General features: G+C 49.9%; 1 protein-coding gene across 1 annotated transcript; it reads right to left on the bottom strand.

Annotated features, from left to right (window-relative positions):
* ITGAD (integrin subunit alpha D) lies at nucleotides 1–26,463 on the bottom strand. Its single transcript, XM_068968254.1, has 30 exons — nucleotides 26,418–26,463; nucleotides 24,704–24,809; nucleotides 22,470–22,573; nucleotides 22,265–22,335; nucleotides 22,014–22,128; nucleotides 17,600–17,730; nucleotides 16,547–16,692; nucleotides 15,610–15,763; nucleotides 15,361–15,511; nucleotides 14,734–14,807; nucleotides 13,138–13,267; nucleotides 12,871–13,013; nucleotides 12,570–12,710; nucleotides 12,286–12,495; nucleotides 11,333–11,463; nucleotides 11,056–11,213; nucleotides 9,650–9,804; nucleotides 9,289–9,420; nucleotides 7,196–7,269; nucleotides 6,818–6,959; nucleotides 4,443–4,556; nucleotides 4,252–4,331; nucleotides 4,062–4,145; nucleotides 2,058–2,136; nucleotides 1,793–1,900; nucleotides 1,616–1,693; nucleotides 1,307–1,420; nucleotides 1,065–1,166; nucleotides 541–651; nucleotides 1–117 (listed from the first exon to the last, which is right to left on the bottom strand). Exons 1-30 carry the CDS (start codon nucleotides 26,461–26,463, stop codon nucleotides 1–3), a joined length of 3,501 nt encoding a protein of 1,166 aa, XP_068824355.1.
* Nucleotides 26,464–27,726: the final 1,263 nt, after the last annotated feature.

Here is a 27,726-nt window from a genome sequence, read left to right on the forward strand (position 1 = left end):
TTATTCGGACAGAAGTGGATCTGGAGCCTCACTGTGGATATCTTCCCCATTGAATGCAGCAGTGTCTTCAGGCTTGTTATCCATCATTTCTTTGTACTGACGTTTGAAGAAGCCACACTATGAAGGGAAATAAATCAGAAAATCTGGATAAGAGGGCAGAATGGGAAGTTGGGAGTAGGAGGAAGCTGAGACAGAAGGGAACTAAGTAGCCTTGTATTTGTGTGTTAGGATACTTATGTGAACAACAGCCACCACCGATTGAGTGTTTGCTGTGTGCCGAGCTCTGATCTGTACACATCATTCATAGATTCTGCATATGCTGGCCTCATGTCTGTGTTGTTTCAGCCATTCTGTGATATAGGCATTATTATCATTTCAAAAATTAGGAAACAGGCTCAGAGAGGTTGGGCAACTTGCCTGACATTAAACAAGGAGTAAGAGCCTGACTCCATTGTCTGAGTTCTTCCCTCTGTATGATCCTGTCTGTGGGAGGGCAGGGCCGGATGCTGGTGGTCTCAGGAGTGGGATGAAAACACTCACCTTGTACAGTAAGGCTGTGATGAGGGCCAGGAGCAGCAGTCCTCCCATGGAGCTGCTCACAAGGAGGGGCATGGGGCTGTAGACCTCATACTCTTCTAGCACCATCTCTACCTGATTTGGGGATTTCAGGGTCAGAAAGTATCAGGCCTCCCACATTCCCTTTTCTTTTTTTTTGACTGCATCATACAGCATGTGGGAATCTTAGCTCCCCGACCAGGGACTGAACCCTCTCCCACTGCATCCTTGCATTGGAAGTGTGGAGTTTTAACCACTGGACCACCAGGGAAGTTCTTCAGTTTCCCAGTCCTTAACTCCCTTCCTTCTTTCATCAGGCTCTGCCTCAAGAGGTGACATACAGAAGCTCTCATGGGCTTAGGGACGATTGTCCCATCCAGGGGCCTCCATCCATTCTTCCTCTCTCCAAACTTGCAAGCCCTTCCCCGCCCCCCAACCACTCAGCATCACAGATTTAGCATCCAGAGCTCCCTGACCAGCCCGGCCACTGCCTACCACACGGTCACTACCTGGGCTCTCAAAAATGCCTCCTGTCCTGAAATCTGGGTGTACACAGATCTGTTGAATGTGACTTCAGCCATACTCACGACCAACGTCTTCTTCTGCAGCAACTGCAAAAGAAAAGGGGAGATCTGGGAACTAGCTTTATAGGGGGTAGGGGGGCATGCAGGCAGCTCAGGGATAGAGAAACACCCTGGCTTGAGGGGGGCACAGACACTTCAAGCCCCATCTGAGTCAAGGAAGGATGTACCTGGCTGGCCCAGCCAAAGCTGAGGTTGCCCTTCAGGATGAAGTCAAGCTCCTCCTGGACGCCGAAGGAAGGGATGTCACAGCGGAACCTCAGGCAGTCAGCGATGGAGCAGTCCTGGGAACAGGAGAGGAGTGAAGTTGGAGAGGATCTTCACTTAAGCAGGAACCACAAGAGAGAATGAAATCTAGCTGATTTGGGGATGGGGAATAGATAAACCATCAGAGAACATAAACATGGCTCTGAAGCTAAGCAGTCTATTTCCTGGGAGCCTCCAGTGCCCAGCTGGTCCTGCAGTGGGACCTTTCTCACCAGCACGAGACTGCTTGGCATCTGGGTCTGGAAGTCCGGCTGCTGGGGAGGTTCCCTCTCTGACACACAGGGGAGACTCTAGGGAAAGAGAGAAATAGCTACAGGATGATCCGCTGGTTGGAGGGTATGGGCATTGTGGGATCAGACTCTGGGGAGTGGTGAAAGGCAGGCAGGCACCTGTGAAGGGGCCACCAACACCACATCCCACACGACCACACCGTTCAGCAGAACGGGGACCCAGAAATGAACGCTGATGGCCAGTTCACGCTGACTCAGGTTATTCACCTGCAGAAAACAGAGACAAAACATGACTGTGGTCCCTGGAGCATCCCTAGTCCCACCCCTTTCCTGACTCCAGCTTCCAGCTCTTCTCCATCCTTCCCCCACCTACTCCCTACATCCCCACGGTAGGGACAGACGTGGATACTCCCTGGCCTCTCACGCGGTATCGATGCTCAGCTTCTTTTCTGCTCTTCTGGTCCGAAGCTGAAAAATTGAAGTACTTGGTGGATTCTTCTTGCCTGGAGAGAGAGAGGGCTTATGGGTGAAAAACAGCCCGGGGACCATCCTTGGTTGCACGTGCTGGGGAAGGGGCCCAGCATGTGACCCAGGGGATCGGTGATGGTCCCCACGGGCCTGTGCAGCCTCAACTTTAGCCTCAGTCAGGGAACTAGATCTCACAAGTGCAACTGAAAGGTCCTGCATGTCACAACTAAGACCCAGTGCAGCCAAACAAATAAATATTTAAAAGGGGGGTATAACAATAACCGTATCCTAGACCTAGTAGGAGGGTTGGGCTTCCCTGGTGGCTCAGATGGTAAAGGAACTGCTGGCAATGCAGAAGACCCCTGGGTTGGGAAGATCCCCTGGAGAAGGGAATGGCTACCCGCTCCAGTATTCTTGCCTGGAGAATTCCATGGACAGAGGAGCCTGGTGGGCTACAGTCCTTGGGGGCTCACAAAGAGTTGGACATAACTGAGCGACTAACATTGCCACTAATAGAAGGGTTAAATTATGTAAATACATGTAAAGTACTTCAAACAAGGCCTGGCATGTCATAAGTATATAAAAGTAAGCTCTTATTGTGAGTTTTAGTGCTTTCCCATGGACAGAAGGGGAAATTCACACATAGAGTTTGGAAGGGCAATGACACTGCTTGACCCCCCTCTCTAGTTCCCCTAAAAATTGGTACATCAGCAGCAGCAGCAAACTCTGTCCCATGGCAATATTATAAGCTTATGGCCAACTCTAAAGTCTCTGGAGTTTAGCCAGGTAGGTGAGGCTCTTTGTCTTGCTTCCGGCCTGGCCCGTCCCTGCTCCCTCCACCATTTTCAGAGCCCAGAGCAGCAGCCCTTCACCTGCCTTTCCTGTGGCCTGCTGAGGCTTGTGCTCTTACAAACCATCCCTACAGTTTCGCACATCTCTGCTCTCCCCTGAGTTTTGAGAAAACCTGACCTTTCTCTGCTCTGTGTGGTGACAGACCATATCCTGTTGGCGACAAGCTCCCCACTTCAGAGTATTCAGAAAAGCCTCAGCTCTTAATCTAGTAGATCCAGTCCAGTGTCTTTGTGTTTGGCACAAAGGCTAGAGTTGGCTTCATGTTAAAGGAAGTCTGCACCTTGGAGAGAGAAGAGAGGATGCACAGGGGTGGCAAGGTGTGTGTGTGTCCCACCAGCAGGTCAGTTCATCAGAGGAGAACCAAGAATTATGGGATATGGTGGTGCAGTGGATAAGAATCTGCCTGCCCACGCAAGGGACATCCCTGGTCTGGGATGATCCCATATGCTTTGGGGCAACTAAACCCAAGCACCACAATTATTGGGCCTGCCCTCTTGAGCTCGTGAAGTACAACGACTGAAGCCTGCACACTCTAGGGCCTGTGAGCCCCTGTGTGTCAGCTACTGAAGCCCATTTGTCTGTGCTCTGCAACAAGAGAAGCCGCAGCATCTAGAGAGTAGCCCCTGATGTCCAAAACTAGAGAAAGCCTGCAGGCAGCAGTGAAGACCCAGTGCAGCCAAAAAGAAATAAAAAGCAAATAAATATAGCAGTAAAAAAAAAAAAAAAAGAGTTATGGGACATGGTGTGCTTAATTGCTCAGCTGTGTTGGACTCTTTTCGACCCTATGGATCGTATCCCACCAGGCTCCTCTGTCCATGAGATTCTCCAGGCAAGATTACTGGAGTGGGTAGCTGTTCCCTCCTCCAGGGGATCTTCCCAACCCAGGGATCAAATCCAGGTCTTGTGCATTGCAGGTAGATTCTTTACCGTCTGAGCCACCAGGGAAGCTATGGTGCTATGCTGTAAGTACATGGCTGATCAACAAGAATTCTCATGTGAGAAATCAGAGGGGCTAGCTTAGATACTCATCCTCAAAAGTGCAGGCTGGCTTGCAGGAGGAGGTACTAGGTTTGGAAGAAGGTCCAAGGGGAGGACAGGGATTAAGTACCTGCTGATCACTGTGTAGACAGCATATTTCACCAGGAGCTCCAGCTGGGAGGTAGTCTTGTTGGATGTAGGTTTATTATTTTCGCTGGAGGGAGAGAAGGGTGCCTGGTTGGGAAGGTATCCAGGAAGAGTCTCCAGCTAGAGCATGGAACAGGAGAGAGAGGGACACACCCTACCTGGCCTGAGCTCACCTGCTTATGTTGGCTCTGAGATGAAACCTATCTCCTAGGGTGGCCTTGTAGGAGACATCAAATGTGACTATGAAGGTGCCCTGAGGGGAAAGAAAGAAGGGTTGAGGATGGGGGAGGCCGTGGTGGAGAGAGGGAAGGAAAGGGGGTCAGGAAGAGGGAGAAGAGCAATGAGAATTGGGGGAAGCTCTGACCATGATGCCCTCACGGAAGATGGGGTGGTTGATGCTACAGCTGCTGCTCTTCAGGCCCTCGTTTCCGGTGGGCGCTGCCTCACATGCCAGGCGCAGGGGACGCTGAGCAGGTTGCTTCAGAGGAGAAGGAATTTTTAAAAACTTAGCCATATGCATATACAGGCTTGATGCAAAACAGTGGTGGCATTGCAAAGCCGTAAGGGAAGCTCTCAGTAAATGGTTCTGGGAAAACTGGCCCATACAAAACAAGCAAACACATGAACAAGCAAACACTGGATCCCTACCTCACTCCATACATTAGAATAAATCCCAACTGAATGAAAGACTTAAATGTAAAAGGCAAATTATAAATCTCTTAGAAGATAACAGAGGGGAAGGTCTTTATAACCATAGAGTAAGGAAGTACTTCTTAAACATGATACACATATAAAATACTAAATACAAAGGAAAAGTTTGATAAAAATCAACCACAATCAAATTAAGACCATCTAGGGAAGGAAAGCCAGTTAATGCTAGAGGAAATCAACCCTGAATATTCACTGGAAGGACTGATGCTGAAGCTCCAATACTTGGGGCACCTGATATGACAAGCCGACTCATTTGGAAAAGACCCTGATGCTGGGAAAGCAGAAGGGGGTAGAAGAGGATGAGATGGTTAGACAGCATCACCAACTCAACAGACATGAATGTGAGCAAACTTCCAGAGATAGTGGAGGACAGAGAAGCCTGGTGTGCTGCAGTCCACGGGGTCACGGGGTCACAGAGTCAGACACGCTGCAGTGACTGAGATGTAGAGAACAAGCGTGGTCACCAGTGGGGAGAAGAATGAAGGGAGGAGCAAACAGATCAGGTGTCAGAGGTGCAGACTACTGTTTATAAAATAAATAAGATGCAAGGATATATTATGTAGCACAGGGAATATAAGCAGTGTTTTATAACAATTTCAAATTGAATGTAATCTATAAAATACTGAATTGTTATCTTGTACACCTGAAATTGATATAAGATTGTAAATCAACAGTACTTTAAAAGTTTTAGAAAAAAGGAACATACAAGATGTTTCCTCACGGCAGAAAGCGAGGAGCCTCTTGAAAATGAAAGAGGAGAATGAAAAGGCTGGCTTAAAACTCAACATTCAAAAAAAAAAGATCATGGCATTTGATCCCATTACTTCATGGCAAACAGAAGGGGAAACAAGGGAAACAGTGACAGACTTTATTTTCTTGGGCTCCAAAATCACTGCAGATGGTGATGCAGCCATGAAATTAAAAGACACTTGTTCCTTGGAAGAAAAGCTATGACCAACCTAGACAGCATATTAAAAAGCAGAGACGTTGTTTTGCTGACAAAGGTCCATATAGTCAAAGCTATTCTTTTTCCAGTAGTCATGTATGGATGTAAGAGTTGGACCATAAAGGAAGTGGAGTGCTGAAGTATTGATGCTTTTAAACTGTGGTGTTAGAGAAGACTCTTGAGAGTCCCTTGTACTGCAAGGAGATCAAACTAGTTAATCTTAAAGGAAATCAGTCCTTAATATTCATTGGAAGGACTGATGCTGAAGCTCCAATACCTTGGCCATCTGATGTGAAGAACTGACTCATTGGAAAAGACTTTGATGCTGGGAAAGATTGAAGGCAGGAGGAGAAGAGGATGGTTGGATGGCATTACTGACTCAATGGACATGAGTTTGAGCAAGCTCTAGGAGTTGGTGATGGACAGGGAAGCCTGGTGTGCTGCAGTCCATGGGGTTGCAAAGAGTCGGATACGACTGAGTGACTGAACTGAACTGAACACGTTTCCATTTATATGAAGTTCAAATATTGGCAAAACTCAACAGCATAATCTAGGGATATATTTATGGGTGGTAAAAAAAAATACAGGGAATTGAGTATTACAAGGCAGAATAGTGATTACCTTTGCAGAGAGTATGAGGTTAGGATGAGGAAAGTTATATAAAGGGCTTCTGGAGGTGCTAGAAGTGTTTTATTTCTTTTCTTTTCTTTCTTTTGCTCTTTATTCATCTTTGGACTTTGCCACGCGGGATGTAGGATCTTAGTTCCCCGACCAGGGATTGATCCCCTGCCCCCGCACTGGCAGTGCAGAGTCTTAACCACTGGACCACCAGGAAAATCCTCCCCATCTTTTAAATTTATTATTATTTAAAAAAACCCTTTGGAGTGCTTTATTTCTTCATCTAGATGTTAATTGCATAGATTTTTGCTTAATATTTTGTTATTAAACTATACATATGCCCTGTGCACTTCTCTCTTGGTGTGTGTTGTATATTTCATCATAGAAAAAATGAAAGGAACCTATTATAACCCGGAGCAGCAGGAGAGAGGTCCCAGCCACTGAAGCCCGAGGGAGCTGTTTACCTGGATTGCTAACGTGCGTCGATAGGACAGCCCCGCTGGGTAGTAGAAGCTGATCACCGTGCCATAGGAATCCTCGCCCTCATTGGACACCATCACTGTCACATTGAGCTCCAGGGAGCTCCCCACCACCAGGGTCTCCAGCCTGAACAAGGAAGGACAAGATTGGGAGAGAGACTCCAAGGAAATAGGCTGGAATTGTATCAGGAGTCGGGGCAGGGCTGTGGGAACGCATGAGCTACCTGCTGATGACCATCCAATCAAAAGCACCTCTTTGTTAGAAGGAGAGGCAAAGGGAAACACAGGGACTTCCCATCCCATGAGGATGGGAGCCTCCAAAGCTTTAGTGTATGGCTATGAAAGGAGACAGAGCTCACTCACCCTGAGAAGCTCAGGCTGACACTGAGGTCCCCTTCACAAAGGTGATCTTGCCCACAGTTCTTCTCAAAGGGGAGCTGCAGCAAAAAGTACATTCTCTTCCCATCCGTGTCTCAATCCATCCCCAGTCTCATTAGGAACACCCGTCAACACTGAGCATCACTGAGCGCCCACCCTGTGCCAGACGCTGTCCTAGCACTCACTGTCCTAGACTCTGGCAAGGAGGTGGGGCAGACAATGCGAGAGGGGCAGTTAGAACATAAGAGAAAGAGAAGACAAGATCCTTGGCTTCAAAGAACGTAACGTTTAGTTGAGGAGTCAAATTCAACTGGAACAAGCATTCAGCACACATTATTAACAGTCGCTAATGAGACAAGTTCTGCACTTGGAAGGTGGCAACTGCAGGTGAATCAGACATGGTGGTGCTTACATTCAAGGAACCTACAATCCCCGAGGGGTCCACAGAAGTGGAGGCAGATGGCTATCAGTCCAGTCACATGGTATTTGGCCGGGTATCACCATGACACAGTAGGAGGCCAGAGAAGAAGTGACAGGTGCTGAGCAGTGGTTTTCAAAAGAGAAGGAGATAAGACTGGGGCTCTGGGGATGAGAGGAGATCTTTGAGGTGGAGAGAAGATGTTTTTCCAAATAAGAAATATGACATGCAGGAAAGATATAGAAATCAATGCCAAACCATGTCTTCAGCTGTTTATTATGCTGCCCTTACTAGGAACACTATGAGCAATTACAGGTACCTGTAGTCACTTGACAGGGCCTCCTGTTGAAAACAGAAAGGAACTGCAACATGAAAAAGAAAGACAGACAACATGGACAAAGACATAGAGGTAGAAATGAGAAAAGCTGGGGGACTTCCCCCGCAGTCTAATGGTCAAGACTCCATGCCTCCTGTTAGATAACACAGGGGGCTCAGCTTGGTTCTCTGTTGCCCTGTGATGACCTAGAGGGGTGGGATGGGAGGGCTGGAAGAAGGCTCAAGAGAGAGGGGATATATGTATATTTATAGCTGATTCATGTTATACAGCAGAGATCAACACAACACTGGAAAGCAATTATCCTCCAATTTAAAAAGTTGCATCTGACTAGAGACGGTCGTGAAGTCACTCAGAAAAAGACAGACACCACCTGATATCACTTATATGTGGGGTTTAAAATATGACCCGAATGAACCTATCTACGAGACAGAAACAGAATCAAGATTATAGAGAACAGACTGGTAGTTGCCAAGGGGGAGAGAAAGGAGAGGGTTGCATTGGGAGTTTGGGATTAACAGATGCAAATTGGTATATACAGAATGGATAAACACCAAAGTCCTACTGCATAGCACAGGGAACTATACTCAATATCCTGTGATAAACCATAGTGGAAAAGAAAATGAAAAACATGTCCATGTAGGTATAACTGAGTCGCTTTGCTATACAGCAGAAATTAACACAACATTGTAATTCTACTGTGTGTGTGTGTGCGTGCTAAGACACTTCAGTCGTGTCACACCCTTTGTGACCCCATGGACTGTGGCCCTCCAGGCTCCTCTGACCATGGGATTCTCCAGGCAAGAATATTGGAGTGGGTTGTCTTGCCCCCCTCCAAGGGATCTTCTCAACCCAGGGACTGAACCCTCGTCTTCTACATCTCCTGCACTGGCAAGCAGGTTCTTTACCACTAGAGCCACCTGGGAAGCCCAATTCAACTATACCTCAAAAAAAAAAAAAGATTCTGTACTCTACTGCAGGGGGTGCAGTTTTGATCCCTGGTCAGGGAACCAAGATCCCATGGGCCAAGTGACACAGTCAAAATAAAAAAAATTTGATAAATAAATTAAAATGTGGATTTAAAAAAATAAAAGAAAAAGTTCGAAGGGTCTGCAGAATGAGAACCAGAGAGTTTATGTTGGGGCAAAGTGGATAATCAGCTGAGGTGTGGGTAGGGCTCCAAGCTGGGCCAGGCTGTGAGAATGGGGCGGAAGCATGTTAGATGTGATGTGGTTTCGTGGGCACCTGGGAGCCAGCCTAGATTCTTCAGCACACAGAGACACAGCAAGAGTCAGCACGTCCCTGGGACTTTCTAGGAAGACTCACGGAGGCCGTGAAGAGGTCCTGGGAGCCCACAGCCAGCACGGGGCGGAGGTTCTGAGATGAGGCGATGGGTTCCCCAACCAGGGAGAAGTTGAGTCGCAGGATAATGGGGTTCACTATGTCCTCCACACAGTCCTGGAGAAGAAGCGGCTTTAAAGAATCTGCTCTCCTCCTCCTTACCGGCTACCCCAGTGGGATTTCTCCCCCACCACATCCACACCGTGGAAACCCGATCCCCCAGCCTCAACTTTCTCCTCTCCTGCCCCAGACTCCCCGCCTTTCCTGCCTCATTCAGGAGGGAGTGGAGGTGTCAGAGGCTGGCCCTGGGCTCCTTCCTCCCTCTCCCAGAACCCACAGTCCTCACTGGTAAAAGCAGCTTCATGGAGTCACAGTGCTCTCCCAGCCCCAGGGTTTTTCTTCGAGTCAAAGTCCAGTTCTTGGTCTCATCAAAAACAGCACGAGAAATCAGCCGACCTGGATCCAACGCCAGATCGTATGTGACAGAGCTTTGGACGTCACCTGAAGCAGAAGGGACGGAAGATGAAAAGTGAGAGAAACGCGAAGGTTCTGTTTTCATTTTTTTATGCAATGGAGATTCACTGAGCACTTTCTGTGGGCCACGAACTGTACCAGGTGCTGGGATACAGGTGGAGAAGATGGAGAAATATGGTCCCTGCCCTCCTGAGCTCGCAGCCTAGAAATGGAGATCAGCATGAAGGACATAACATCGCAGCGTGATCCCTGCAAGGGCCAGAGCCTCAGTGGTACCAGAGTGGGCTTGCTAACTCAGATCTGGCGATCAGAGATGCCTTCCTGGTTGGACCTTGTCTGAGCTCTAACCTAGAGGATGAGCAGGGGTCAGGTGAAAAGTGGGGAGGGGAAAATCCCATATCTGGGGAACAGTGGCTAAGACCAGAAGGGAGAGGGAGGCTGGTACATTAATTAAAAATTATACTGAGGAGGGCTTCCTGGGTAGATTAGTGGTGAAGAATCTGCCTGTCAATGCAGGACACACAGGTTTGATCCCTGATCTTGGAAGATCTCACATGCTTTGGAGCAACTGACCTCATTTGCTACAATTTCGGAAGCCCTTGCGCCCTAAAGCCTATGTTCCACACCAAGAAAAGCCTCTACACTGCAGCTAGAGAAAAACCCACGCAGCAAGGAAGACCCAGCACAGCCAAATATAAGTTAAAAAATTTTAAGTGTATGGATGGAATTCCCTTGCAGACCAGTGGCTAGACTCCATGCTTTCACTGCCGGGGGCCAGGAGTTTGACCCCTGATCAGAGAACTAAGATCTAGCAAGACCCTTGGTGTGGCCAGAAAAAAAAAGGAGGGGGAGTGCTTGGAGTAAGGGAGGCTGGAGAGGCAGAGGGGCCAAATCATCGGGGTCACAGTGGGCAAGAGTTTTAGTCTTTATAAATACAACATGGGAGCGGGTGAGGAGTGGTGAACTGTGTTCAGGACCAATCAAGGTAACTACACCTGGCGCAGAGTGGGTGGGAGGGAGCAAGAATAGCTGTGGACACAGCTCAAAGAGGGTGGGATGGAGAAGCCTTGTCCTCTGGGAAGGTGGAAAAGAGGGCAGACCTCCCATGAATCCTGGAGAAGGAATCTAAAGGCCTGGGTGTGGGAAGAGGAAGGGAGAAGGGCAGTTGGGTGGACGTGGAGGTGAGATCTGGGTTCCTGGCTCCATTTGGCCCTGAGGAGAGGGCTGGGTAGGGTGCCTCTGGGAGGTAAGGGTCTGGTCTACCAGGAGGAAGCTCACCTAGGTGATTCTGTGAGCTTTTGTGGATGGTGAGACAGACTGTGGCTTGCCCAGCTTCCACGGTGGTGGTCAGCTCATCCCAGCACTGATACACAGCCTTTGTCACCTCCGGGGGTGTGAATTTCATAGTCACGTTCACCTTCAGCACTGGCAGGCTCCTGAGGGTGCATGAGGGGCTGAGGACCGGCTTCTGGCCTCCGGCAGGGAAAACGAGGGAGGGGGCAGCTTGGTGAATCAGACACAAGGGGCAGGCAAGTTGGGGGGGGGGGGTTGTCACCTGAGCAGTAGTGCGTGCCCCCGGGCCCCCACAGCAAGATCCACCAGTCCATCCTGCGTGAGGTCCTGACCCCCACTCAGTGAATGCCCGAAATACTGGAGCCCCAGGGAGAGCTGGGAGCCTGCGATCCGCTGGCCGGAGAGAGAAAAAAAAAGTGCAAGTCAGGGGAAGGGGATGGGAAAGGTTTGAGAAGGAAAATTTGGAAAGGACACTGAATAGAGTAGTTGAAGAGAAGGGAGGGGACATTCCTGGTGGTCCAGTGATTAAGATTCCATACTTCCAGTGAAGGGGGCACAGGTTTGATCCCTGGGTGGGGAACTAAGATCCCACATGTCACAGGGCACAGCCAAAAAATAAAATAATAATAATAAATAAAATTTTAAAAAAAGGAAGAGAAGAGTGGAGAGCAAACAAAATGAGGTCCCCAGGGTCCCCAGACAGAGATGGGAGCACTTTTGGTCCAATGAGGACATTGAGGATGTAAATTAATGACAAAATCAAAGCATCATGAAGAGAGCATCATTCATTTACTCATCCTCTGTACGTTCATTCATAAATATTGGAGGAATGGACAGCTTCGTGCTGTCCTCGAGTTATCTTTACAAGAAGTCAATGGAATTTGCTCATCCTTTTATGTTTCACAGAAGGAAATCAAGGTTCACAGAGGCTAAGTCAGTCACTTGCATAAAGCCACACAGACCACAGGGCTGGTCAGGCGTTTGACCTGGGGCCTGTGATCTCTTAACCACTAAGCTGCCCACCCAGTTTGAAGTCTGTTTGGAGTCAAAGGAGAGAAGAGAGAGCATTTGCGCTTAGCTGGGCCAGGAGCAATTCAGGGAAGTAAACCACTAAAAGGAGCAGGGGAATGGTCACTGCTGAGACTGGGACAGGAGGTGGCATCAGGTGAACCTAAGACACGGGAAAGGAGGTGAAGGCTGGGGGGGGGGCCTCACCTGGCTGTGGGAGGGGCTGATGCCCAGTTCTGAGGTTCCGTGGAACAGGTAGACAGCACCCCGGTTCTCCTGCTCTCCCGGGGCCCCAATGGCCACATCCACCAGCCTGTCCCCATTCACATCCCCCAGCATGGTCAGGGCTGCCCCAAAGCGGCCCCAGGGGTGGCCCGGCTCCCCTCGCAGGACAGCATCACACTTCCACTTAGTCCTCTGCAGAACGAGAATGGTGTCAGGGCTCACCCACAGCCAGACCCCACCCAGCCCGGGTCTCACCAGCTACTCACCCCCCGGGGAAAGGGGCACACGGACACCTGGCCCCCCTGGGTCTGCTCGTAGAAATGAGGGGCCCCGATGAGGACCAGGTCAGAGCTACTATCTCCATTCACGTCCACGGAGCAGAGGGAGGCCCCGAAGTAGGAGCCGATCTGGAGGGCAGAGTTGGGAGTCATCCTGTCTGCCCTCTCCCAGGAACACGCCCCCTGGGCCAGGTCCCGCCTCTCCCCAGACACCAACACCTCCCCCAGAGGCCCTGCACCCCCTTCCTCTCCTCCTTCTCTACCCCTGGAGACCCCCTCCACACTCAACCTGGGTCCCTGTGACTTCAGCCTTCGGCCTCCATTGCCCGGACACCTGGGTGAAGAGGACCACCTTCCCGGTGTGCTGATGGCGGGGGGCCCCCAGGATCAGGCTCTGGACCCCCTTCCAAAGGGCCAGCTCTGTGGAGTAACCTGAAGGGGCCAGGGTCAGCACCGAGGCTTCCCCACCCCTGTCCCCTCATCCCCCAGCCCCAGGCCCCTGTCCTTCCCAGGCAGCCCATCTCCTGCCCAGCCCCCAACCACAGCCTTGTCTCACCCAGGTAAGAGTCCCTCATGTCCACGTGCTCCTGGGACATGTTGATGAAGGTGGGGGTCTTATTTTGGGGGTACAGGAAAGCACCTCCAGACCAGCTGAAGCTCCCCACAGCCCCCAGAACTGGTCCATCCTGGGAGAAAAGAAAGGATTCCAGGGTGAGCAGGTGGGAAGAAGACAGCCTATTCTGAAGAAATGCCTGCCGCTGACTCCGCCACTCATCTGGAAGTCTCTCTTGTCATTTCTAGCTCTCAGCAGCAGCCTCGTGTCCCTGACTCCTACATCTCTCAGTCCATCCCCACTGCCACTGCCAGAGTCACCCCAGCGCCTCTCACCCACTGTCCTTCCTGCCTCCTCGCTTGTTCTCCTCTGCTTCATCTACTGTCCAGAGCTGGGCTTTTTAAACCCAAATGTGAGGCCACTACCCTGCTGGCAAACCAAAGTGACTTCCTGTCATCAAACCCCCGAGGGTGGCATTTAGTATCCTTCGCAATCAAGTCTATGGAGTTACCCGGTATTCCAGAACACACCAACCCTCTGACCTGGACACTTCTCTCTCCTTTTTCTGGGACTCACCTCCTCTCTCTGGAGGAGTCGACCTCAAAGTTACATCTGTGAGATGTTCCTGGCTCCCTCAGAAAGTGCTAGGCATTTCCTCCTCTGAATATTTTGTTTATTGCCTTTTCAAACTCTTGATTATGGCTAATTTATGACATATACAAAAGTCAAAAGGAAAGTGTAATGAACCCATTAGTACCCGTGACCTAGCATCACTGGTTAACTTATGACAAACCTTGTTCCATTTCTCGGTCCCCCTCAATTGCCCTCAAAATTATTCTGGGTAAGGGGCTTCCCTGGTGGTCCAGGAGCTAAGACTCTGCACTCCAAATGCAGGGAGCCAGGGTTCATACCCTGGTCAGGGAATGAGATCCTACCTGCCACAGCTGAGACCTGGTGCAGCCAAATAAATATATCAATAAAAATTATTCTGGATAATATCCTTCTGAATATTTTGAACATGTACTTCCTTTCAGACCACTGTCTGTCTCTATCATTATTTTGAACTGAACTGATCGTCACTTCTCCGGTCTTTGTGGTCTGGTCTTTCTCAACTCTCCAGCTCTCTCTCCATGCTGCCCCTAGCTCCCCCGGCTCCGGCTGCACTGGCCCTTCTCTCACTCTAGCGTAGGAACCCCATTCCTGCCTCAGGACCTTTGCACCTGCTGTTTCCTCTACCTGGAGCAATTTCTCCCTAGATATTTCCAGGCCTCACCCTTGCTCATCATTCAGCCTCTGGTTATTCCTTAGCCCTCCTCTGATCACCTCTCTTCTTCTACAGCAGTGCTTAGTACCATCTGAAAGTCTTTCATTTCTTTGTCTTTTATCATCCCCTCCCACTAGTTACACATTCCAGGAAAGCAGGGACCTCAGCTATCCCATTCTCTGCTGTGCTTCTAGCACCTATATTCACTGCCTGCGTGTCTCTCCCAGACTAGACAGTGAGCTTGAGGGTTGAGTCTGCTTTCTTATTTATTGAGTCCCGGCTCCCAGCCCCAGGCTGGTGCCTGAGACTCTTAATCAAGCACACACTCCACCCACCATTGTGAGGATGGAACTGAAGCCTTCTTGAGACATCTCATGCTGGAAGGAGCTACTTGTCCCCGACTGCGTTCCTGTGGGGGAAATGGGTCATTCAGGCTCCCAGAGACCTAGAGACGGTGAGGATTCAGAGCAGAGAGAGGAGAATGTGGTTTGGGGCTTGAGTTCTGGGTAACGATTTGGGGCGAGCTAGAGTAGGGATCCAGAAAGAGGACTCTTGGACTGCAAGGAGATCGAACCAGTCAATCCTAAAGGAAATCAACCCTGAATGTGCACTGGAAGGACTGATGCTGAAGCTCCAGCACTTTGGCCACCTATGTGAAGAGCCGACTCATTGGAAAAGACCCTGATGCTGGGAAAGATTGAAGGTGGGAGGAGAAGGGGGTGACAGAGGATGAGATGGTTGCATGGCATCACCGACTCACTGGACATGAGTTTGAGCAAGCTCCGGGAGACAGTGAAGGACAGGCAAGCCTGGAGTGCTGCAGTCCATGGGGTCACAAAGAGTCAGACACGATGGAACTACTGAACAACAACAACACGAGTAGGGACAGATCCTGGGGACTGTGGGGGACAACTGGATCTTGGCTCTTTCAGTTCCGACACCCAAACTCACTCCCCATTTACCCTCAACTGCAAAGATCTTCTCCTGAAGCCGCTTTAGGATGCTGCTGAGTGCTGCAAAGTTGTCCACCTTGAACACGTGGTCCTCCGAAGGCATGGAGCCAATGATGTTCAACTCCTGCCTGGCAGCGGGTGCCTGGAAAGCATCTCCCACCTGCGGCAGAGAGGCACATGAGGAGGAGGGGCCCGCCAGCCCTTCTACCTGGGGGAGGTGAAGGCTGAGTCTGGGGGAGCCAGGAGCAAAGGACGCACCCCAATAGCGTAACGGATGATGTTGGCTTTCTCTGCCTCGGGGATGACGTCGGTGTATTTCAGGGGGTCTTTAAATTTCTCCCCGTCTGTGATGACAATGATGATTTTCCTGGCACTCTTACGGGCCCCATTCTTACTGTGAAATAGTTCTCTCCTGTCAAGGAAGAAAGAGGGGGTAACTCTACTGAGATTCTGGGAAGCAATCATTTGCAGGACTAGAAGCTCCTCTGGAGAGACTGGGGAGGCTTGGTACCCTGAGACTCAGGCATGTTAAGTCATGGCTTCATAACATTACTGACAAAAATTACTGGCCCCAGCACCTAAGCCATTTTCGTCCTGGGCCACCTGGCCTCCAGTATTGGGCAGGCACGTGGTAGTATGTAGAGAGTGAGAATGGATGAGGGATGGGGAAGAGAAAGGAGCTGAGTGGGGAGAAAAGCACAAAGAAGACACTTGGCAATAATTCCTGAGTCCCTTCCAGGGAGGTAAAGAGGAGCTGCATTTTTTTTTTTTTTAATTAAAATCCACAGCCGTTATCTCGGACTTCTTGGGCAGAAGCACTGTGCTCATGTTATCTCGTTTAATCCTTCCAACCAAGTTGTGAATTTATCCTCATTTGACAGTTTTCCAAGACTTAGAAAAAGCCGATTACACCAACGGTGACCCAGGTAGCAAGCCGGGAGCCAGGATGGGAACCGAGAAGCAAACCCAAGTGGGCTCCGAGTCCAGCCAATCCAAAGCCAGGCAAAGGGGAAAGAAGTCTGACCCTCGTCCTGGCTCAGGGGATTGCAACCAGTGAGGGGACCAGAAACACTCCAGGAAGACTCTGCCTGTGGCCCCCTCGCTTCCCCGTGAGCCCTTTCTCCAGATCCTCGGCCCAGCACTAGACAGTGGCAGGGAAGCATTTTATCTGCAGGTAGCAGGGGTCGGAGCTTACACCACTCTCAGGATACCGGTGGCTGTGAATGTCAGACCATTCAGCTGGGCGATGGGATCCACCAGGCTCCGAGAGCTCCGGATGGTCCGAAATTGGTTGAAGGTGAAGTGGGTCTTCATAAGGTTTGAATATTGCATCAGCGAGAACTGTGAAGGCCAAGAAAAGGGCCCTGGTGTTCAGGAGTTGTTTTTGTGTGTGTGTGTGTGTGTGTTTTTAGTAAGCTTTAAATTTTGGAATAATTTTGCACTTACAAACCATGTTCCACATGATTTTGAGGCCTGACAAGTATATACTGAAACCCAGAAAAAGAAAACTGGAAAATCAAAGCTAAATATTGCTTCTTTCATGGTTTACAAAGAATAACCTTGCCAAATACCATATTTGTTAAATTTAGATTTAAAAAATTTTTATAATATACAAAATCAATTTGAAGTCTATATTTCCTTGTTTCTCAAGAATTTATGGACTTCCTAGGTGGCTCAGTGGTAAAGAATCCACCTGCCAAAGCAGGAGACTCAGGAGACTTGGGTTTGATCCCTAGGTTGGGAAGACCCCCTGGAGAGGGAATGGTAACCCACTCTAGTATTCTTGCCTGGGAAATCCCAAGGACAGAGGGGCAACGAGAATTTATACACACACACACACATATATATACACACACACTGGTTACTGGGAAATAAAATAATAAGATAAAGAAATCATGAGTTATATGGAAAACATGATAAAGAAATCATCAATTATTTGGCCAAGTTACCTTCAGTCAAATTTCACAGCAAAATTATTTTATATTCCTTTCAATGTATTTAAATAGCAAAAACCTATTTCCTGTGGCGCATGGGGACATAGTAAATGTGATGGGGAAACCTCCTCCCAGGTCAGGTCTCCAATTGGCCCTGCATGGGAACCATGACTTGACCTTGGACTCTAGCTTCCTCAAGGCACAGGCCTATTGATCCAGCCCCCAGTGATGCCCGGCAGCCTCCCAAGTTGACCTTCCCAGAGGTAGACCCTCCCCCATCCCACTCCCCAGGCCTCAGAGGGCCTAGTCTTCACCTGCGTGTTGGTGCGCTTGAACAGGTCCATCACAGCTCTGACAAAGTTCTTCATCCGTTTAAAGTTGGTTTGGTCAATGCTGCCGGAGCCATCAATCAAGAAGGCGATGTCCATCTCTTGATTTGGACACTCTGCCCAGAGGGAGAGAGGAATCAGAAACGCATGTTTGAAGGGACTTCCCTGGTCGTCCGGTGGCTAAGAATCCTGCCTGCCAATACAGGGGACATGAGTTTGATTCCCGATCCGGGAAGATTCCATATGCCTCGGGGCATCTAAGCGTGCACCACAGCTACTAAGCCCATGTGCCCTAGGGCCTGTGCTCTGCAACAAGAAAAACCACTGCAGTGAGAAGCCCGCACACCACAATGAAGAGAAGCCGCTGCTCGCTGCAGCTAGAGAGAGCCCGCGTGCAGCAACAACGGCCCAGCTCAGTCAAAAGTAAAGAAATTCATGTGTGGGTCCCAGCCACTTCCTGGGGCCCAGAAACCCTTTCTGCTCCACAGAGTCGGGGAGCCATTCTTGGCACAGGGACCAATCCCCACACTATCCACAGAGGAGGTCCAAATTTGCTGTCTCAGCCCCTTTCCCTTTAGCAGAGTCCCTGTTTCTCCCCGCCTCCCACAAGGCTTACAGAAGGGGAGAAAGAAGTAGAGTATGGGGGCCGGGTGGGCTCCTCACTCTGTTAGTCAACAAATTTTTACTGATTACACATGTCAGGGATGCTGTGGCCTGCGTGCGTGTGTGTGTGTGTGTGTGTGTGTGTGCGCACGCTCGCTCACGCGCGCTAAGTCACTTCAGTTGTGTCCAACTCTTTGTGATCCTACGGACTGAATGTAGCCCACCAGGCTTGTCTGTCCATGGTATTTCTCAGGCAAGATACTTAAACATTGCCATTTCCTTCTCCAGGCGACATTCCTGACTCAAGGATCGAAACCCTGTCTCCTGCTTGGCAGATGGATTCTTTACCATGTAGCCACCTGGCCGCCCACACAAGATTTTCGCAAGGATGAAAACAATGAGTATGTCAGCGCTCCTCCCTCCATTCGTCCCACCCTCTCCTTCCCATGCTGTGTCCTAGACAGTACAGGGAGCTCCGCTCAGTGACCTAGAGGGGTGGGATGGGGGAGCGGGAGGGAGGCGCAGGAGGGAGGGGATATATGATTACATGTAACCGACTCACTTTGTAGTACAGCGGAAACTAACAACAATGTAAAGGAGTTCTACTCCAATTTGAAAAAGGAATGAATACATACATAAAGTACTTAAGACAGGGCTTGGCAGCCCATAAGGGGTAGTTGTTATCACCATCATCACCATATACCAGGCATTTTTCTGTGCCCAAGGACACACCTGGAACAGATGCTAAGGTGTGCTCCCAAGACCTGTCCCCCATCAGGATGGACGTGCTCATTCCCAGCTGTAGGGAGTTGGCTGTCAATGGCTCCCAGTGGAGTTCCTCCCTAGGTGTCACCCTACTCAAAAGGGAGGTGTCTTGCCCAAGGTTACACTTTCTGCTCCAGGGGGCAACCTGTACCCAGCCATGCTCCAAGCTCCCGGTGGGGCGACTGAGGCCTCTCACAGTCTACCCTGTCCATCTACTCAGTCCTGCTTCCCTCATACTCTCATGGGGGTTGCTCCTGAGAATATTTTCAAGGGAGCCTCAGAGCCCGTCTTTAGGGAAATCTGATTGAAGACCAAAGTTTTATAAAAAATCTCATTCCTGCCCTTGCGAGTCCACACAGTAGAAGAGAGACACAGCATATGCATATGAAGAAATAAGACATTTCAGGCTGTCCCCAGACTTACGTAGGGGGTTGTGGTCTCGGTGCAAAACCCAGCTGATGCCTCTACCAGCACCCCACATCCTGTATTGGTCTCGGGGTGCTGGGAGATCAGGCCACCACAACGTTGAGGTGTGAGGCTGAGCTGTGGCAGCCGGCCTCAAGTCACTGAAGCAAAAATGCCTTCTCCCAGCTCCTCACTCCTCCCCTCCCCTGCCTGCTCAACCAGTATCACCAGTGCTGAGAAGAAATGGAAGAATGGAAGGTCACTTTCCTCCCTGGTTCCTAGTCTTCCTAGGAAATCCAGCCACCCACACGGCAGGCTGAGTGTGTGCTCAGGTGCTCCCAAGCTGGGTAGCTGGTGTTCTCTGTAACCACATCTTGTGCTCATACCCACTTTTTTAGCTCCATGACAAAATCACCCTCCCTCTCCACATGCTCTCTCAGACCAGGCCTGTGGCCAGTGCCCTTGCAATGTCACTACTGTTTCTTGCTGTTTTTATTGTATCCCACAGCAGGCACCTGGCTGTAGCTGATTGCCTTCTGGAAAAAGAACCAAGCCAATCAGGCAAGGTTGGTTCAAGCTCTGGGCTTTGCCACTTCCTAAAGTGGAAACTCATCTCTCTGAGCCTCAGTCTTCTCATCTATAAAACGGGGATCATCCTGGCCTCCACGAGGATCTTATGAGGACCTAGAAGGGGATGCACACCCAGCACCCAGTACCCAGCACTGCCTGGCGCACAGTCCTTCCGTATCTATTCAAACCTGCCTTGTCTGCACCAGTTTTACACATGTATGTCCCATTTTCATCAGACATCACACCTCAGGAGCCCCAGAAACATCTAAGAGAAGACATTTACCACTTAGTGTTCAAAGCTACCTCTCCTGGCCTGCTGCACAGACATCCCCGGTGGGGCCTGGGACTCACTAGAGTCTTTGCTACTCTCTCTGTCCCCTCTGTAGACTCTGCTCTCACAAGTTTGTCTGGGGGCTATTTCTGCTGCTGCTTCACTTCTGGCTAAAAGCCCACAAAGTCTGGGTTTGTATTTCCTCTGGGCCAAAACACATGCCTTGGGACTCCCCTGGTGGTCCAATGGTTAAGAATCTGCCTGCCAATGTAGGGAACATGGGTTTGATCCCTGGTCAGGGCAGTAAGACCCACATGCTGTGGGGCAACTAAGCCTGTGTGCCACAGCTACTGAGCCCAAGCTCTACAGCCCGTGCTCTGCAACAAGAGAAGTCACTGCAGGGAGAAGCCCGCACACCACAACTAGAGAGTGACCCCTACTCACTGCAGCTAGAGAAAGCCTGTGTAGCAATGAAGACCCAGTACAGCCATAAATAAACAGATAAGTAAACAACAACAACAAAACATGTGCCTTGTGCAGTCCCTGGCTCTCCCTGGGGGCCCATTGTTTCCTTTGATGCCACACACGGGGTTGTTTATCTCCTTTCTGTGCCTTCCTCCTGGTCCAAACAGATAGTCTTCAGTTAGAAAATTAGCCATAAAGGCAATCACATACACATGCCAGGCTGGAGTCTAAGCACTTAGACATGTATATTAAATCTTTTAAATCCCAATAACCACCTCAATTATTAAGTTCCATTTTACCAATGAGGAAACTGAGGCCCAGGGAATGAAGCCACTTGCCCAAGGACACAGAAGATGAACTTGTAAAGACTGACCCTCAGAGGACTTCGCTGGTGGCCCAATGGTTAAGAATCTGCCTTGAAATACAGGATACTTGAGTTCGATCCCTGGTCTGGGAAGATTCCACATGCCTCGGAGCAATTAAGCCCATACACCACAACTACTGAAGCTCTTACGCTCTAGAGCCTGGGAGCTGCAACTACTGAGCCCGTGTGCACTCTAGAGCACGTGCTCTGAAACAAGAGAAGCCCCCACAGTGAGAAGCCCTCCCACTGCAGCTAGAGTAGCCCCTGCTCATCACAACTAGAGAAAGTCTGTGTGCAGCAAAGAAGACTGAGCACAGCCATAAATTTTTAAAAAAGAAAACAAAAAAAAAAAAAAGAGGAAAGAAAGAAAGAAAAAAAAAAAAAGACTGACTCTCAGAGAGAGAGACAGCTGCAGGGCCCACTTAGGCACCATTCTCTGCGGGAGACATCAGTGCTGGCAAAACTGTGCCTCACACTCGCCATGATCGGGTCCTTTTCTGCCCTTGTAAGGGGAAGTGTGAGTTTGGGGGTATCTTGGCAGACTAGCAGAATGCCCCAGGACTGCCTCCCTCTTGGATTCTTGGATCTATGGTCCTCACCTCATGTTTTCACCACCCAAAACCCTTCCTCTGGAAACCAGGAGGCACCCCAGCACCTGTTGGCTGATGTGGGACCCTCATGCTTCCTGCAGCAGCACCCCGAGGCTCCTTCCTGCCCCGTCAGAGTCATCACAGCTCCCCAGCTTAGGGGGTCCTGCTGTGACTACACTTCCTGTTGGGCAAGACTGTGCCCCCAGCCCCTGCTGAGCTTGCCGAGCCCTCTGGGAGGGGGCCTGGGGCAAAAGAGGCCCAGGAAAACAAAGACCCAGAAGGTGGGGACCCAAGTTTCATGCTCTGCTCGCATGAGTGGTTCCAGTACTCGCTCCACCCAGAACTGGGCATCTCTGGGGGACCTACCTGGTAGGGCGGTGGGGATGGTCCGGATGACCTGCAGGTGGGAGCCCAGCAGGAGGCAAGTGCCTTTTATGTACATGTTATCCCCACAGGCTTTGTGCACGGTCGGGCCGCAGGCCTGGGGGCAGAGGCCCGTGTGGGTGAGGGGCCCCCAGAACACTCCCCCTCCTTTTCCCTCAGCCCCAGCCTCCTCTCCCCCAACCCCATCAACCTCTTTCTCCCTCAAGACCCTCCAGAGACCCAGAAACACTCACCAACAGCTGGGAGAGATGGGTGGAGGCTGCCAGGGACAGGCCCAGGGACATGTCCACAGCCTCTGAGGGGGCTGAGAGGGCAGACACACAGGGTTACACCCATGGGTACACCTTCACTTGGGGGGACAGTCCGGACTGGAGGCTGAGGAGGGGGCAGTCCTGTGTAGGAGGTTGAAGGACCCAATCCCTGGGGCGAGTCACTCACTGTTTAGCGAGATGGGCTGACACCGACGGGTGGCAGGCATGCAGTCGTACAAACGTCCTGTTTTGTTGACTGTGACCACCTCCAAGGGGGCTCCCACCACGAGTCTGGAGGTACAACCAGGACAAACAGTCGCAGGAGGGGTGGGGGCACGGGGCGCTTTGGGTGAAGAAGTGTCATGGGGAAGTGAGATTTCACGATGGGAGCCCTCGGCCTTGGCCTGTGTGAGGCTATTCAAAATCAGGGCCTGAGTCTAACCCACGGAGGCTGAAAGGCCATGCTGGGCTTTCTGTTTGTCTGTTTGGGTACATGTGTGCGTATATAAATATACGTGTATTTGTATATGCAAATAGTTTTGGAGACTGTGTGTGCGTGTTTTAACATTCACTCAGAATAAAACTATTCAGAACAAAAAATAGCATTTCCCAACCACAAGTCAGTGCAGTTTGTCTCCTAAGAGCCCTCATTCTGAGAGAGCCATTATTCCAAGAAACAGGTCACCTCAAGTTAAATGGAAAAATGTTCTGAAGCCAATAGATAATTCTGTAATTAATTGGACTATTTATTTATTTACAATTACAATTTTATTTATTTATTTGGCTGCTCTGGGTCTTTGCTGCAGCAATGTGGGATCTAGTTCCCTGATCAGGGATTGAACCTGGGCCCCCTGCACTGGGAGCATGAAGTCTTAGCCACTGGACCACAAGGAAATTCCCAAATTGGATAATTTAAATATGATAACCAATTTAATTTAAAGCAGCTGTATCAGAAACTGCTTCATATAATTTCTATTCATTTATAAATGCAACTGTTTATTTGCAAAACACCTTGAGAGGGGAGAATTTTTTCATTTCTCATTGAGAAAAATGTTCTCATTACCAACAAGCTCGCTATTCAGGTGAGGGAACTAGACAAATACTAATATATTTTACTGATTAGCCATGCAAGATTTGCTGAACTGGCCTTTAAAGATTCATTCTAGAGGACCATTCCCTTATGGAAACCTGAAATCCTTGTTTGTCTAAGACTTGAGGATGACACTGAATCAGGTGGTTGGAGATGTAGCCATTTGGTGTCTTCTGGCACAATCGGGTAAATAAACTTTTAGTCTTAAACTATTGACCTACAAGGGTTTTTTTTTTTTTTACCCCAACCCATTCCTTCCATGTCAGCTCAACCTTTTCATTATCACTCAGCAGAAACCAGGAAAAACAGTAGCTTTGTAGCAATCAGAATGACATCCAATATATATTATATACTTGGTTGGAAAGTCACTCAGTTGTGTCCGACTCTTTGCGACCCCATGGACTAAAGCACTGGTGAACAGCAGACAATCAAGAGTTTCATTTTTGAAAAAAATAGGGCCTGAACACAAATTGATGGTAAGTGGGACAGAAGCTGTTGGATTTGTTGGGGGTTGTGTGGTCGTGTGGGGCTCCAGGGAAGCCAGTGGGGGGAAGTGCTGGAGAGATTCTACATCTTGTTCTAGGTGGTTGTTACCTGGATACACATATGTGAAAAATTTATTGAGTTGGACCTTCTAGATTCGTGCATATCAATCTCTGTGTTATATTTCAAAACAAAGAAAATAAAACTCTAGGGCCTGACGTCTGCTTCCATGTCCTCAGCCTGCCAGTCGAGGGAGAAGGAAGGGATGTACATTTGGGACTCAGTGACCTCTGTGTGCTCTGTCTTGGCTAACTGAAACTTCCTGTGCTCTCAGGGTCATTGCCAGTGCCACTGCCTCCGTGAAGTCCTTCTAGAGTTCTCTCCTGGGTTTGATGTCTCCCTTCCTGTGGCTTCCAGACTTTGGTTATGCTTGCATCACACTGTGACTTCAACTCCTTGGGTCCTGGTCTCTGGGACCCAAGAATGTGCCCTTCTGGAGGCAGTGTGGATACATAATTTGCCGATCCCAATGCAAAATAAAATTATGAGGCCTCCCTCCTGTTCTTGGAGAAAAGATTTTATCTCCCTTTCTTCTACAGGCCCTCCCTCTCTGCTGTCCTGGTGTTTCCTATTTGCTATTTAGTGTCACACTCCTTCATACACCAGGAATACAGCACAGATCCTTAGAGGCTGGGCAAGCCAGGTACAGCAGACCCTAACCTTGCCCGCCTCATGCAGGTGTGGTGGACAGGTTTGTAGCCCATGCTGCCCTTCCTCCAGGTGGTAGCAATCAGAATGCCAGCCTGCAGGCCAAGGGGGTGGAGTTGGGGAAAGTGGGCGGGGCCTACCTAGATCTGTCAAACTGGACCACGCTCTGGCCAAAGCTGGCTATGTCCTCTCGGAAGACCAGGGGCTCCTCCACATCCAAGTTGAATCCATGATAAGAAGCCAGGCCTGAGGAATACGGGGAGGTGGGGAGAACAGTCAGAGAAGCCCCTTCTCCTTTGAACCCCTGACTTCTCGGGGTCATGACAACCACCACGCTCAGCCTTGATTCCCCGTCTGCCCGGGAGAAAGGCATTCTTATTATTGCCACCTGTGTGGTTCCCATGTCTCCTCCTCCCTTAAAAATAGTCTAATCACAATACAGAGGGCAACCATCCAGAGAAATGCCCCTCACCCACAGTCTGACATTAGGCCAGTCACCTCCTGATAGGTTAGATAGAGCAGGAATATCCCTTAAAGATAAAGTGACCGTACAATTTATTGTCTAAGCTTGGACCTTCCAAGAGGGGAGGGGGCACCATTAATAATTACACCAGGAACATTGGTACTGGCTCCAGGCGACTAGGGCGTGTGGTCATCCCACTTAAAACTGTCCTGCTGCATCTTCCCATTAGGCTTGGGAAACAGACTTGGAATTCTGCGATTTATTACTTGTCATTTTGTATTCTCCGTGTCCTCGTTCCTGGTGCCAGGCTCTAGGAGGACAAGGACAGCTCCACCTGCCTTGTCTTGGTGCCTGGAACAGTGCCCAGCCCTTAGCAGGTGACTTTAGCATTTACTGACTGACTCTGAACCACACAGCTGGTCACTGGCACAACCAGGATTCCAACTCACTCTCCCGATTCTTGACTCATCCCAGTGGCTAAGCTAGAAAGCCCCAGGGGAAGACACTTTACATTTCAAGAGCTTTTCCCAATCCCTTCTCTCCCAACCAATCACCTTTCCTCTCCATCCCTCCTAGAAGCCTGGTTGTCTCTGGATGGAGGAGCTGACTCCAACCCCAAGAGTAGGAAAGCTTTAAGGAGACCAGGCATCAGGCCAGGCAGTGACAAGGAGGGTCCAGACACCTGAACCCTGGGGCTCTGGGCAGAGGCCAGATGTTTAGGGTGCTGGTCCTTACTGGGTCCACATGCAAGGGAACCTCACGTCCAACATCTTTCTCACAAAGATTGATTTTATTCCTAGTCTGGAAGCAGCCCCTGTGATCTGACAGGTAGAGGATACCAAGAGACTCAGACCCAGATGCCTCAGGGGCCAGGCAGGTGACATCAAAGAGTGAAGTGGGCGGGTCTGAGCCCCAGGGGGTAAAGGCAGCATCCATTCCCAGACTCTGGTACCCAGAGCAGCCAGACCTTCCCATTTCTCAAGAGAAGCTGGAAAGACTCAGGAGATGTGCAGGACCAAGGAAGTGCTGTCTAAACTAAAGTCTTCCCATCTCTTGTGGATGGTGTGGCCTCCCCTCCCAGGGGCCCTGGGGCAGACGCCCCTCACTCCCAGCACCCACCCCAGGGCCCCCAGGAAAGGAAGGGAGAGAGAAGCCATGGGCAACCTGGAGAGCAGCTCACCTTCCACCCAAGCATAACCCGTGAACCCACGTCCCTCAGCTCTGCCCAGCTCTTGCCCCTCCCCAGATTCCAGGCCATTCCTCCCACCACACCAGACTGGACAGGAGTCCTCTCCTTTTCCTTCAGCTCCTCCTGCCTGCCCTACCAGGCAGAGACCACCGCTCCCCCAACCCACAGAAGGCTTCTCACAGCCCCGAGGACCCCCACTCACCAGTCAGGAACAGCACAACTGCAAAGGCCATCCCCAAACAGCTCATCAGAGAAAAAGAGGAGGGCTGGGCAGCAGAGCACTGGAGGGTGCTCAGTGTCTCCGGGGGAGTTAAAATAACGAGTCAGGGCTTGACGTGGCAGGAGGAAGGCTTGGTGAGGAAGTACTTGGTTATTTATAGAAAGGCGGGGGCCAAAGACACCTTGGGGAAAAGCCCCCATACTCCTTCCCATTCTACGTCCAGGGAGTTGGCTTCCCTGGCTGCCCCAGACCACCCTCCCCCGGCCCTTGAGACCTGCCTGATGCCCAGGGTCCTGGGAGCTCTCTGGGGCCTCAGGAATCAGGCTGCATATGAGTGGAAGAGGCAGGACAGAAGGCCGCAGAAGGCCCCCTGCATGGACATGAGCCTGGAGAGGAGCAGACCCCTGCCTGGGTACTTGGGGGGGCTGGAGCATGGCTGAGGGTGTTGTTTAAAGAATCAGAGCCCAGGGACTTCCCTGTGGTCCAGTGGTTAAGACTTCACACCTCAAATGCAGGGAGTGAGGACTTGATCCCTGGTTGATGAACCGAGATCCCACATGCTAGGTGGCACGGCTAAAAAAGACTTAAAAAAATTTTTTTTTTTAAGAATAAAGAAGCAGAGCCCAGCAAGAGGAGAATGGACAACTAAACTGGTAAATTCCTACAGAGCACTTACTAGTCAGCAATAAAAGAGAGCAGACCAAAGATATGGGTAACAACGTGGATGGATTTCAACTTTGTCATAAGAGGAAGAAGACAGACACCAGAACTGTATAATATGAATCCTTTCGTAGGAACAGGTGACATTAATCTAGGAAGCTGGAAATCAGAAGAGCAATGGCCTCTCGAGGGGTGGGGATGTCTAACGTGTTAAATTTAACATTCAGCACACAGAATTTTAACATCTGTTTCACTGCTACTGCTGCTGCTGCTGCTGCTAACTCGCTTCAGTCATGTCTGACTCTGTGCGACCCCATACTGGGGAGGGTTAAATACATGGGTGGTTGTTATTTTCTCTGTAGGTTTCTCTCCCTCTCTGGTGTGTTTTCATTGAAGTATAGGTGATCTACAATATTATGTTACTTTCAGGTATAGCAAAATGATTCAGTTATACATACATAGATATCTATTTTTTTAGGTTCTTTTTTCCTTATAAGTTATTATGAAATATTGGCTATAGTTCTCCATAGGTCTTTGTTGGTTGGTTAGCTATATTATATATAGTAGGGTGTATATGTTAATCCTGAACTCTTAATTTTATTGCTTCCCCTCCTTTCCCCTTTGGTAACCG

This window comes from Capricornis sumatraensis, chromosome 3, assembly GCF_032405125.1.
Source record: "Capricornis sumatraensis isolate serow.1 chromosome 3, serow.2, whole genome shotgun sequence".
Lineage (NCBI taxonomy): Eukaryota > Metazoa > Chordata > Mammalia > Artiodactyla > Bovidae > Capricornis > Capricornis sumatraensis.

Excerpts from the sequence above, each read along its gene's own strand:
- ITGAD (XM_068968254.1), bottom strand. The coding sequence starts at position 26,463 with ATGAGCTGTTTGGGGATGGCCTTTGCAGTTGTGCTGTTCCTGACTG. Across the intron at positions 13,014-13,137 it reads CATGAGGGACTCTTACCTGG|GTTACTCCACAGAGCTGGCC; the intron begins GTGAGACAAGGC and ends TGGCCCCTTCAG. Across the intron at positions 6,960-7,195 it reads GTCAGCCTGAGCTTCTCAGG|GCTGGAGACCCTGGTGGTGG; the intron begins GTGAGTGAGCTC and ends TTCCTTGTTCAG.